This window comes from Carcharhinus amblyrhynchos, chromosome 31, assembly GCF_965287045.1.
Source record: "Carcharhinus amblyrhynchos chromosome 31, sCarAmb.v2.hapA, whole genome shotgun sequence".
NCBI lineage: Eukaryota > Metazoa > Chordata > Chondrichthyes > Carcharhiniformes > Carcharhinidae > Carcharhinus > Carcharhinus amblyrhynchos.
The window spans coordinates 25658679-25672820 of NC_137354.1; the positions used below are offsets into that span (position 1 = coordinate 25658679).

The 14142-nt window shown below is 43.7% G+C and overlaps 1 protein-coding gene across 1 annotated transcript in view; it reads right to left on the reverse strand.

Moving 5' to 3' along the window:
* LOC145360576 (annexin A7-like) overlaps positions 1 to 14142 on the reverse strand; it is an 86447-nt gene that overhangs the window by 21708 nt on the left and 50597 nt on the right. Inside the window, exons 7-8 of the mRNA XM_080215903.1 lie at positions 8073 to 8167; positions 6934 to 7047 (exon numbers count right to left, since the gene is read on the reverse strand). Coding sequence (XP_080072029.1) covers positions 6934 to 7047; positions 8073 to 8167 — 209 coding nt within the window. The remainder of the gene's footprint in view (positions 1 to 6933; positions 7048 to 8072; positions 8168 to 14142) is intronic.

Sequence of the window (14142 nt, forward strand, 5' to 3'; positions counted from 1 at the left end):
CAGACTGTAGTGTTACAGTCATGACTAGGGTGTAAAGATCAACGTAGTGCAAGGAAGGCCCATTCAAAAGTCCAACAAGCAGCAGGGAAGAAGCTGTTGTCGAGTTGGTTAGTACATGACCTCAGACTTTTGTATCTTCACAAAGGCTCCACCCAACCACACCCTTTCCTTTCAATTAGAATCACAGAATGGCTTTTTGGCTCATTTTGTGTATGGGTAGAATTATGAAGAGTCTCCGCTCTTCAACTCATCCCCCAAAGGCTTTCATTTCTTTTAAAATTTTAAACACAGAATCTATATCGGATTTCCTTTTGGAAGTTACCAATGAATCTGCTACCAGCATCTTTTCAGACAGCACATTCCAGATCACACCACCTGTGCAAAAAAACATTTCTCTACATCTCCTGTTCTGGAGAATCAACTTAAATCTACATCACTGTTTAATGGCTCATCTGCCAGTTTTGTATTTTGTATTTATCCTTCGCACAATCATTCATGTAATTCTGAACACCTCAACCAGATCTCTTTGTAACCTCCTGAGCTTGAAGGAGAATGATCCCACTTCCTCCAGTCTACTTTTTTGAAGTCTTGATGAAAAAAATGACACTGTCTCAACTGAGATTGCAATTGGACAACACTTGCTAAACAATCCTGAATGTGCTGAGAATTACACTGCAAACCAATTCAAGATTATCAGCTGGGCTTGCACTGTGACTTGCCTGTACATGCTGGAAGCCACGTATATTCACACACAGTATGAAGACACTTTGCCTTTAAGAAATTTATTTTTAATCATCATGTTTCTTGAAAGGAGTATGTTTAAAATTCAGCTCTGTTTTATATGGTGCTGATCTGTCTGGGCAACAGGCAACTCAAATGTTGAGAATGCAAGATAATGACTGATTTTAGCTAATGATGTGTTTGTCTAAACAGAGTTAACGCATTTGTGTTTACTTAATTTTTCCTCGGGGTTTCAGAGTAGGTTCATTGACAAGAGACAGTCATGTGCTAACGGGAGGAACAAAGCTGACAGTCTCTCTTTCATTTTAAAACTGTTTTCTGCTTGGTTCTGAAAGAAACAAGCGGTGTCTCTGTCTCCAGGGGTGTCTAAAAGACTCTAGGGCTATTAAAAAGTACAAACATGTAAGCCTGTTTATGGCCAACTGACTTTGAAGGGGGGTTTTAATTCTGTAAGAGGAAAGTTGCTTGAAGTGGAACCGATGCGATAACAATAATCTCTCCCTCAACGTCAACAAAATGAAAGAAATAATCATTGACTTCAAGAAGTGTAGTGGAGGACATGCCCTATCTACAATGGGGACAAAGTAGACATGGGAACTTTGGGTTTTTAGGTGTTCAGTTCACCAACCTCACGCTGACACTATAGTTACAAAAGCCCACCAACACCTTTACTTTCTCAGAAGACCAAGGAAATTTGACATATCCACTACTTTTCTCATCAACATTTATTGATGCACCATAGAAAGCATTCTTTCTGGTTGCAGGACAGTTTGGTATGGCTCCTGCTCTGTCCATGGTTGCGTGAAACTACAAAGGGTCGTAAGCTAAGCCCAGTCCATCACTCAAACCAGCATCGACACTGTCTACACTTCCCACTGCCCTGAAAAAGCAGCCAGCATAATTAAGGACCCCACGCACACCAAACTCTCTTGCACCTTCTTCTGTTGAGAAATGGGTACAAACATCATAGGACATGTACCAAATGACTCAACAGCAGCTTCTTCCCTGCCGCATCAGACATTTGAAAGATCAACTTAATGCAAGGCAGATTTATTCTTCACACCCTAGCTATGACTGTAATACTATACTCTCTCCTACTCTTCTCTATGAATGGTATGTTTTGTCTGTTTAGCCTCCCCTTCACTCCAGCAGGGTCGTCCCACTAGTTCCCCAAAAGTAGGGAGTTAGTCTGAACACCGGGGTGAAATTGTACTGGCAGGGTGGGAGATGTCCCGGACCCACTAATCTGATTTAAATAACATTAAAATAAAGATTTAAACCACTTACTTGCTGTTCCTGCTAGTTTCCAGCATGGTTCTGAATGCACCGGATAACTGGCGCTCAGAGATACGCATGCAGCCAGAAGGCATGTGTGAATCGACCCACATGCAATTCTCCCGGCCCGCCATGCTAAAAATAACCATGGTGGCATTGGAGAATCACTCCCATAGTGTTCAATTCTGGTCGCCACACCACCAGAAGGGCGTGGAGGCTTTGGAGGGTACAGAAAAGATTTACCGGGATGTTGCCTAATGCGGAAAGCATTAGCTATGAGGAGAGGTTGGAGAAACTTGGTTTGTTCTCACTGGAACGACAGAGGTTGAGAGGTGACCTGATAGAAGTCTACCAGATTATGAGGGGCATGGACAGAATGCATAGTCAGAAGCTTTTTCCCAGGGTGGAAGAGTCAATTACTCAGGGGTATAGGGCCATAGAACATTACAGCACAGAAACAGGCCTTTTGGCCCTTCTTGGCTGTGCCGAACCATTTTTCTGCCTAGTCCCACCGATCTGCACCTGGACCATATCCCTCCACACCCCTCTCATCCATGTGCCTGTCCAAGTTTTTCCCCGCATTACAAGAAGGATGTGGAGGCGTTGGAGAGGGTGCAGAGGAGGTTTACTAGGATGTTGCCTGGTATGGTGGGGAGGTCCTATGAGGAGAGACTGAGGGATCTAGGGTTGTTTTCGTTGGGAAGAAGGCGGCTAAGAGGGGATCTTATTGAAACATATAAGATGATTAGAGGTTTAGATAGGGTGGATAGTGATAGCCTTTTTCCTCGGATGGAGAAAGCTAGCACGAGGGGGCATGACTTTAAATTAAGGGGGGTAGCTACAGGACGGATGTCAGGGGTAGGTTCTTTACCCAGCGGGTGGTGAGGGATTGGAATGCCCTGCCTGCTGCAGTTGTAGATGCGTCTAGTTTGGGGGCGTTTAAGAGATCTCTGGATAGGTTTATGGACGAAAAGGGATTGGTATAGGCTAGTGGGTCATTGTTTTTGTAACTGGTCGGCGCAACATCGTGGGCCGAAGGGCCTGTTCTGCGCTGTAATGTTCTATGTTCTATGTTCTATAAATGTTAAAAGTGAGCCTGCATTCACCACTTCATTTGGCAGCTCATTCCACACTGAAGAATTCCGCACCCCCCCCCCCCCCCCACCCCCCATATTCCCTTTAAACTTTTCCCCCCTTCACTCTTAACCCATGTCCTCTAGCTTTTTACTCCCCTAGCCTCAGAGTGAATGCAAGCAGGCTTTTTCCACTAACTATAGCCATCATAATTTTATACACCTCTATCAAATCTCCCCTCATTCTTCTACACTCCAGGGAATAAAGTCCTAACCTATTCAATCTTTCTCTGTAACTCAGTTTCTCAAGTTCCGGCAACATCCTTGTAAACCTTATCTGCACTCTTTCAACCTTATTAATATCCTTCCTGTAATTACGTGACCAAAACTGCCCACAATACTCTAAATTCAGCCTCACCAATGTCTTATACAACCTCAGCATAATATTCCAATTCTTATACTCAACACTTTGATTTATAAAGGCCAATGTTCCAAAAGCACTCTGTACACCCCTATCTACCTGTGACTCCACTTTTAGGGTTTAAGGTGCAAGGGGCAAGGTTTAAAGGCAAGTTTTTATTTTTACACAGAGGGTGGTGGGTATCTGGAACTCGCTGCTGGGGAGATAGTGGAAAACAGAAACGATAGTGACCGCATCTAAACAAATACATGACTAGGATGGGAATAGAGGATACGGTCCCAACAAGGACGGGGGGGGTGGTTTAGTTCAGACGGGAGCTTGGTCGGTGCGGCTTGGAGGCTGAAAGGTTGTTCCTGCGCTGTAATTTTCTTTGTTCTTTGTTCTCGTGCAGTATAAGTTGTCATTCCCTTTCCTTGGCAATTTGAGATCTATCCTTATGAGTGCATGATGAAAAGCTTCAATTCGTGTCTCTTTTTTCAGCAATGCTCGGCTCAGTACTACCAAGTGACTATTTAACTGAAGTCATTCATCTCTGGTCCCATTCTAAGAACTTTCTCCTCTGCATTTCCTCCAGGACCTTGATGTCCCTTTTAATGAATTCCTTCACATTCACATGATGATTTAGCATTCAATGGGAGAGCGGATCATAAATGGCTGGCTGCTGTCCCGTTTAATTTTATGATTTCTGACTTTAACTTAACTCTTTCAATCTGCCACATGACACTCCCAGGACAGGTACAGCACAGTGTTAGATACAGAGTAAAGCCCCCACTACACATGGCATGGTAAGTAAGCTTGCAGATGACACCAAGATTGGTGGCATAGTGGACAGTGAAGCTGGTTATCTCGGATTGCAATGGGGTCTTGATCAATTAGGCCAGTGGGCTGATGAATGGCAGATGGAGTTTAATTTAGATAAATGCAAGGTGATGTATTTTGGTAGATTGAATCAGGACTTACTCAGTTAATGGTAGGGCGTTGGGGAGAGTTATAGAGCAAAGATCTAGGCGTACAGGTAGAAAGCACCTTGAAAGTGAAGTCACAGGTGGACAGGGTGGTGAAGGCAGCATTCGGCGTGCTTGGTTTCATTGGTCAGAACATTGAATTCAGGAGTAAGGACGTCTTGTTGAAGTTGTATAAGACATTAGTAAGGCCATACTTGGAATACTGAGTACAGTTCTGGTCACCTTTTTATACAGAAGATATTAAACTAGGATGCTCCTGGGGCCTGACAGATTGAGTTGTAAGGAGAGGCTGGATAGACTGGGACATTCTTCCCTGGACCATCGGAGAATTAGGGGTGGTCTTATACAAGTCTGTAGAATAGAGGAGCATCGATAAAAGGTAAATAGTCAACAACCTTCCCCAAAGGTAGGGGAGTCTAAAACTAGAGGGCATAAGTTTAAGGAGAGATGGAAGAGATACAAAGGGTCCAGAGGGGCAACTGTTTCTTAGAGGTGGTGAGTGTCTGGAACAAGCTGCCAGACGCAGTAGTAGAGACGGGAACAATTTTGTCTTTTAAAAAGCATTTAGACAGTTACATGAATAAGATTGATCTGGCGGGATATGGACCAAATGTGGGAAATTGGGACTAGCTTAGTGGTAAACATTGGGCAGCATAGACAAATTGGGCCAAAGGGCCTGTTTCTATGCTGTAAACCCCTCTGATTTATGACGCAAACGCCCTATACAACTTCTGCAAAACATTCTTATTCCTTTACTCAAATCCTCTCACTATGTAGGCCAACATAGTGTGTTGGTCATTTGCTTTCTTTATTGCCTGCTGTACCTATGTACTCATTTTCAGCAACAGATGCACAAGGACCTCAAGGTCTCTGAGTATCCACTTCTCTCAATTTACACCCATTCAAGTAATAATCTATCATTACTACCAAAGTAGATATCCTCACATTTATCCACATTATACTGCCATGCAGATGCCCACTCAGCCTGTCCAAATCACACTGAAACATCTCTGCATTCTCCTCACAGCTCCACACAACTGTCCCCAAACACTCCCAGGACAAGTACAGCACAAGGTCAGATACAGAGTAAAGCTCCCTCCACACTGTCTCCTTCAAACATCCCATGCTGTATCATCCTGGGATTAGATACAAAGCTCCCTCTACACTGTCCCCATCAAACACTCCTGGGAAGTCTACTTTTAAAAAGGAAGAAAAAACCTCAAGTAAAAGGATTTAAATTAAAGCCAGCACTTGCTGTCTCTTTCCACACAAAGATTTTTAAGCCACCACCCAGTGCAGCTGCAGTAACCAGCTAAGTGAGCTCAACCAGGGCGTGGACACAAACGCGCTTTCAACATTCAGCTTTCTCATGCTTGTCATTTTAAAATTTGTATTGTTGTGTACACGTGGCAGAAACTCGACCTCTAAACAATGCAGTCGATTTCTTTAACAAACGTCAGTTTAAATTCTAACCAACATACAAAAAAACCCAAGCGTCAGCTTCAATACTGAGCCAGACAGATTTGAAAAGGAAGCAAAATTCCTTTTCCGTTTCCTGTCACAGCAAAACTAACCACAGGGGAGCGTGTTAAAGAAAGATTGAACAAACTTAGATTCTTTTCATTGGAGCATCGGAGGATGAAAGGGGATGGGGGTGGGGGAGGAGACCTGATAGAGGTTTTCAGAATTATGACAGGCTCGGATACAGTGGATAGCCAGAGTCTTTATCCCCCCCAGAGTCGAAGGGTCAATTACTCAGGGGCACAGGTTAAGAGAGAGATGGAAAATTTAAGAGATACACAGAACAAAGAACAACACAGCACAGGAAACAGGCCCTTCGGCCCAACAAGCCCACGCCGCCATTTTAACATTGTGAGTGCCCTCTTCTACCTATGACCTTTGTCTACACCTTTTGGACTCCACATTAACGGAATTATAACCAGATTGAGGGACGCCTAATTTAGGAACAATTTGTTAACACCAACGTTTTTCAGGAGGGTGGTGAATGCCTGGAACGCGTTGCCAGAAGTGGTGGTGGAAGCAGATTCTATACATCAACAGTCAAGAGGCATCTAGATAGATGCACAAATAGACTAAGAAGTCTCACAACACCAGGTTAAAGTCCAACAGATATATTTGGTAGCAAAAGCAAAAATGTGGTGTCATGAGACTTCTTACTGCGCTTACTCCGGTCCAACGCCAACATCTCCACATCATAGATACATGAATAGAGGGACCTTGTAGAGGCAAGAAAATATTAGAGAGGCATTTGTGTCAGCACAGACTTGGTGAGCCGAAGGGCCCTTTCCTGTGCTGTACTGTTCTTTGCTCTTTTATTAATTAGCTCCGACAGTTAACAGAATAACGAAGAGTTGCATCTTGGAACAGACATCTTGGCATTCAGTGCATTTTCTTAGATGTACCAACACATTTTACCAAGCAGCAATATAAACAGTACCTCCATCGCTTTCCTCAGACTCCAAGCATCATAGTAAGTGGTGGGCTTGAAGAGGGCAAGAATGATTTCCTCCATGTTTCCACTGAGTTCTGATTTCAGGTCTTTGATCAAATCCTTAAACAAATGAATTCACAAGAGGGCAGTGCGTCAGTAACAGGACAATGGCAGAATGGACTTTAGCACGGAGTATAGAACCTAGACACTGACTCAGCTTTAACTAAAAAGATAAGCAGCAGCCACCCCTCCCCCATGGCTAAATAACTTCAGATATTAACATTTTAATTTTACTGACTGTAGATGAAAGTATCAGCCATGGCCACGTGTCGACACTGTTACCTCAGTGTCAGAAGGTTGTGGTGTTAATCTCCATTTGGAACATATCTCTTAGACTGATGGTTCACTGAGGGGATGCCACATTGTCCTAGGTGCAGTCTATCTGATGGGTGGGTTGTGTTTAAACAACTGCCCTTTTTACCTGCTTAAAAGTACATTAAGAGAATTCTCCAATTGTCCAACATTCCTTCCTCATTAAACCCCATTATAAGCAGATTAGCTGATCTTCCACATATGGCAATGTGGAATCTGACTGTGTCTTTATAATAAAAGCAATTCCTGTTTTGTGAAGAGCTGAAATCTTCCAAACAGTGAAAATCCCCAATGCTGGAAGGAGGCCAACTCCCCCAAAAGGCCCAGTACATTATAGAACATAACAGCACAGTACAGGCCCTTTGGCCCTCAATGTTGTGCCGAGCTATGTCCAATCCCAACATCAAACTATCCCACTCCCTATCATTCTGGAGTGCTCCATGTGCCTATCCAATAACCACCTGGAAGTTCCTAAAGTGTCCAACTCCACTATCACAGGCAGTGCATTGCACACCCCAACCACTGAGTGAAGACTCAGACATCCCTCCTATATCTCCCACCATGAACCTTATAAGTTATGCCCCCTAGTAATAGCATTATGGCAGCGAGTATGCACGTGCATCTATACCCCGACGAGAGTCAGTGCGTGTGGAACCCGTACCCCGACGAGAGTCAGTGCGTGTGGAACCCGTACCCCGACGAGAGTCAGAGATGCGTTTGGTAGAAAATAGAAGGATGTGAAAGCCATTCCTGCTCAGACTCTCTGAACTCACCTTGCCATAGAGGGTCTTGAAAGCCAATTTGATTTTCTGCCTTTGCTCATTTGTGCGGTTGGCGACCACGTCAATTATTGCTTGTTCATTGGTCCCTGTGAAGAGAAGTTGGTGCATTTTGGTGTGTGTTCACTGAGAACAGTATAAATGTTTTAGCTGTCAACTGGCAACATGTTGCCCATAACATAATGCAACTTACAACTAAAGAATGTTCCATCACAGAAATGTCTCTGCCAACTGCTGCCACGTTTAATCCAGTCTAATCTCACTTTCTCACTCAATCCCCAAACTTTAATATGCCATGCAGTCTAATCTCACTCTGCCCCTCACTCCACAAACCCTTTATATCCCGCCCAGTCTAATCGCATACAGTTCACTCCCCCACATGCTTTAACCTACGACCCACTCTAACCCAAACATTCCATATTCCGTGTTAAACCAAATTACTGCAGATGTGGAATCTGAAGTCAAAACAGGAAATGCTGGAAAATCTCAGCAGGTCTGGCAGCGTCTGTAAGGTGATCTGATTTCAGCTTCTCTGCCTCCGTTTTCTCTGCGGACTGCCAATAGCAGCCTTTCCCCTTGTTTTTGTGGCTATGACTCAACTTTTGTAAGAGATTATTGTGCAAGATTAAAACGCATGGGTTGAGAGCAGGGAAGTGTATTGAGATGAATAGAAAACTGGTTGGCAGAGAGGAAACAGAAGGAATTAATGGGTGCTTTGCAAATTGGCAGTGGGATACCACAGGGGGGGGAGGAACAAAATGTAATATCTCAAAGTTTGCAGATGATACCAAGTTGGCTGGGAGGATAAACTGTGACAAGGATGCAGAGATCCTTCAGCATGATCTGGACAGGTTGGGTGAATGGGCAAATCAAATGGCAGATGCAATACAAATTGGATAAATGTGAGATTATTCACTTTGGAAGCAAAGACAAGGCAGCAGATAATTACCTGAATGGCTGTAAATTGGAAGAGGGGAGTGTCCTTGTGCACCAGTCACTGAAGGTAAGCATGCTGGTGCAGCAGGCGGTAAAGGCGGCAAACGGTACGTTGGCCTTCATTGCGAGAGGTTTCAAGTACAGGAGCAGGGAAGTGTTGTTGCAATTATACAGGGTCTTAGTGAGGTCACACCTAGATATTGTGTGCAGTTTGGTCTCCCTTTCTGAGGAAGGATGTTCTCGCTCTCGAGGGAGTGCAGCAAATGTTTATCAGGCCGATTCTGGGGACGATGAGACTGATGTATGAGGAGAGATTGACGAGGTTAGGATTGTTTTCACTGGAGTTCAAACGAATGGGAGGGGGTGGATCTCAGGCTTATACAGTTCTAACAGAACTAGACAAGGTCCATGCAAGGAGCATGGTCCCGATGGTGCAGGAGTCCCAAACCAAGGTCACACTCTGAGGATATAGGGTAGACCATTTAGAATGGCAGTGAGTAGACGTTTCTTTACCCAAAGAGTGGTGAGCCTGTGGAATTCATTACTATAGGAAGTAGTTGATGCCAAAATATCATTGGGGCACAAAACTAATATTGAGGTGGCAAATGGCCTCCTTCTGCTCCCATCTTCTATGTTTCATTCCCTCACCCTGCAGTATAAATATCTCCCACTAAAATGCCATTTAGCTTTGACAGAGGGTCATCTGGACCAAAATGTCAATTCCTTTCTCTCCTTATAGATGCTATGATGTGGAGATGCCTGTGTTGAACTGGGGTAAGCACAGCAAGAAGTCTCAACGCCAGGTTAAAGTCCAACAAGTTTATGTAATAGCACAAGCCACAATGTTTCAAAGCGCTGCTCCTTCATCAGGTGAGTGGGAATTCTGTTCACAAATAGGGCACAAAGACAAACTCAATTTACAAAATAATGGTTGGAATGCAAGTTTTTACAGGTAATCAAGTCTTAAAAGGTACAGACAACGTGAGTGGAGAGGGTTAAGCACAGGTTAAAGAGATGTGTATTGTCTCCAGCCAGGACAGATAATGAGATTTTTGCAAGCATAGGCAAGTCGTGGGGGTTACAGATAGTGTGACATGAACCCAAGATCCCGGTTGAGGCTGACCTTGTGTGCGGAACTTGGCTATCAGTCTCTGCTCAGCAATTCCACGTTGTCGTGCGTCATGAAGGCCACTTTGGAGAACACTTACTCGAAGATCAGAGGTTGAATGCCTGTGACTGCTTAAGTGACCCCCAACAGTAAAGAACACTCCATCTATGATCGTCGAGCGGTGTTCATTCATCCGTTGTCGTAGCATCTGCATGGTCTCCCCAATGTACCATACCTTGGTACATCGCTGAGCAGAAATTGATAGCCAAGTTCCGCACACAGCCCCAACCGGGATCTTGGATTCATGTCACAATTTCTGTAACCCCCACGACTTGCCTGGGCTTGCAAAATCTCTAACTGTCCTGGCTGGAGATAAGACACATCTCTAACTTGTGATTAACCATCTCTCCACTCACATTGTCTGTACCTTTAAGACTTGATTACCTGTAAAGACTCACATTCAAATCATTATTTTGTAAATTGAGTTTGTGTCTTTATATGCCCTGTTGTGAACAGAATGCCCACGTACCTGATGAAGGAGCAGTACTCTGAAAGCTTGTGGCTTGTGCTACCAAATAAACCTGTTGGACTTTAAGCTGGCGTTGTGAGATTTCTTGCTTATAGATGCTATCAGACCTACTGAGATTTTCCAGCATTTTCTCTTTTGCTCTACAATATCTTTTTCAAGCAGCTATCTAATATCCTTTCCAAATCACTGAATTTACTTCAATGATTTGTAGCAGTGAACTCCAAATTCTAACCGCCCTCTGTGTAAAAAGATTTTCCCTAACCTCTAATACAACTTGCAATTTTCTTAAATTTGCATCCATTCACTGCCATCTCATTAAACAGGGCAAGAATCCAGGACTATTTAGCTGTTTATAATCCTTTACAGTCCTAAATGTTGTCAGTCACTCCTCAGCTCTAGTTAAGAAAAGCCATAAACTCTTTGCAGCTGGAACTCCCTCCTGCTTGTTAGCATCTTAAGTCAATTTATGCTGCACCTTATGTACTATACTGACATCCTGTAACAGCACTGCCCAGCAATGTACACCACACTACAATGGGGCCCTTTGAGACGAGGGTCACAAATTCAAATCCAATCACAAGCAGCTCTCAAACTCATCTATAAATCTGGGCTCAGGTCAGGTAAAATGACAACGCAAATGATTTTCCGCAGATATTTTATGTGCTAAAGGATCTCCTCGGTGGGCATGATGGGGTCTTCATCTGAAACTCCAGTTTAGGCCAAGATTCCAACTTGGGGAAGGATCTGAAGCTTACACTTGGATTGCTACCCAGAGGATTGTTAAACAGCCACTTGCCAGCACTCATTAGGGAGGCTGCTGCTCACTATTTTCTTGGCTGGTGTTTGAACTCCTAAAGTCAATCAGCTACTTCAAAAAAGGTATCAAAATATTGTCTTTCACTGTTCACTTGCTGCCAGAACTTTGGCAACCATATTAGGAGACCTTCTTTGACACTTTGTAAAGAATTCACCAACATTTTATCAACAATTACTTTGCAGATTCTGAGGACTTAATCTAAAAAAAAAGAGTAAACACCGTCCGACTCCCCTTACTGGGCTCACAGGAGTGTGTTTGGTTATCAGTACCTTGCTAAGGGATTTCCTAGTGAGTGCTGGCGGGCACCTTAATTGGCAATTGGTCTACAAGAGAATGGGAGTCAAAACTTGTGCAGATTATGTTGATTGGCCATGTTAAATTGCCCAAGTGTCCCAAGATATGTGGGTTAGAGGGATAGTAGGTGGGGTGGATGCATGGGATTACAGGGATGGGGTCTGGGTGGGATGCTCTGTCAGAGAGTTGGTACAAACACGATAGACCAAATGGCCTCCTTTAGCACTGTAGGGATTCTATAGTTCCATGACAGAGGCCAGATAGAACAGCATCAGCTGCTGAAGGAGAGGGAGACAGGAGGACAAGGTACCTAACCCAAGTCTACCTCTGGCAAGAACATGACATCCAACCTTCTCTGAACCTCTTTACACCAGAAGCTCTGTTGCACAGCTAAGAAGGTGTATCCCCCTCCTGCTTTGACCTTAAGCTGCCAGAGCACTCCAGACCTTCAGTAGTGAGCAATTGTAGCCCACGAACACTGCTCCACAGAATTACACGTAATCAGCGCTTCCAAACCTGCAAGTTTAGCAAGTCCTGGTTTAGAGATGGTTCACGAGAAGGATCCCAGGATTGAAAGGCTTGACATATGAGCGCTTAAGAACTGTGGTTCTATACTCGGAGTTTAGAAGGATGAAGGGTATCTCATTGAAACTTATAGAATACTGAAAGGCCTGGATAGAGTGGACATGGAAAAGATGTTTCCATTAGTCGGAAAGATTCAGATCCGAAAGCACAGCCTCAGAGCAAGTGGATGACCCTTTAGAACCGAAATGTGGAAGAATTTCTTCAGTCAGAGGGCAGTGACTCTGTAGAATTTATTGCTACAGAAGGCTAAGAGGCCAGGTTATTGAGTCTATTTAAGACAGAGATAGATAGGTTCTTGATTGGTAAAGAGATCAAGGTTACAGGGAAAAGGCAGGAGAATGGGGCTGAGAAATATATCAGCAGAGTCGATGGGCTGAGTGGCCTATTCCTGCTCCTATATGTTATGGTCCACACACATTTAAATTCTAGGTAATCAGTAATTGGGATCAAACCATTCAAAATTAAGAGTTTAAAAAGGCATATTTTTAGTGCAGAATCCACTTTTGGTGTCTCTTCACCAAATTAAACCACAAACTGGCCAGTTTTGCTACAAAATGAACTAAATCATGTCCTGAAAGGAATAGACCCTCAGCCATTTATCAGGTCTGGCTCCAACAGGCTATTAGGGATGGGCTATTAAAATTTTATAGATTCACTACCCTTTGAGTGAAGAAAATGTTTCCTCATCTTAGTCCTAATTGGTCTACCCTGTATCCTGAGACTGTGCCTCCTGGTTCTAGATTCCCCAACTAGGAAAACATCTTCCCGGTATCCAGTTTGTCCAGCCCAGTTAGAATTTCATGCATTTCAATCAGAGACTCTCTCACCGTTCTAAACTGTACTGAATACAGGTCCAGTTGAACTAATCTCTCCTCATAGGGCAGTCCCACCAACCCCGGTATCAGCCTAATGAATTTTCGTTCCCTCTGTGGTAAGTATATCCTCTCTAGGTAGGGAGACTAAAATCACACGCAATACTCTCAGGCGTGGTCTCACCAAAGCCCTACATAGTCGCACTAAGACATCCCTACTTCACACAAAGCCTCTTGCAATGAAGGCCATCATACCAATTCTTCTCATCTGCAGCTGCTCTCCACTTTCACTGGTATACAAGGACACCCAGGTCTCTTTGCCCATCCACAATCCTAATATATCACTATTTAATTAATATTCTCTTTGTTTTTCACACCAAAAAGTGTGCAACTTCACATTGGAACTTGTTGCCATATGGAAGAATTGAAACAGAAATAACTGATGATTGAAGGAATATTATGGAATTCAGGCAGGGAGAGATAAGATGGTGGAAGCCTCATGCAAAGTATAGACATTGGCATAGACCAGTTGCACCAAATAGCCTGTGACTAAAGTTTTAAAGTTTAAAGTTTAAAAAATTTGTGTCACAAGTAGGCTTACATTAACACTGCAATGAGGTTACATGAAAATCACCTAGTCACCACAGTCCGACACCTGTTTGGGTACACTGAGGGAGAATTTAGCATGGCCAATGCACTTAACCAGCACATCTTTAGGACTGTGGGAGAAAATCAGAGCACCCAGAGGAAACCCACGCAGGTATGGGGGTGAATGTGCAAAATCTGCAGGCAGTGCGGGAAGTTGGGAATCGAACCTGGAGACCCCAGCACCGTGAGGCAGCAGTGTTTACCACTGTGCCACCCCACTGTATCCTGTAGATTCAAGAACATATGAGTAAAAGCCACTGTAGCAAGATTCTTACAACATCTTCCATAAAGGGAGGAGAGTTATGAACATGGCAGGAATTTTTTCCTTGCATCAG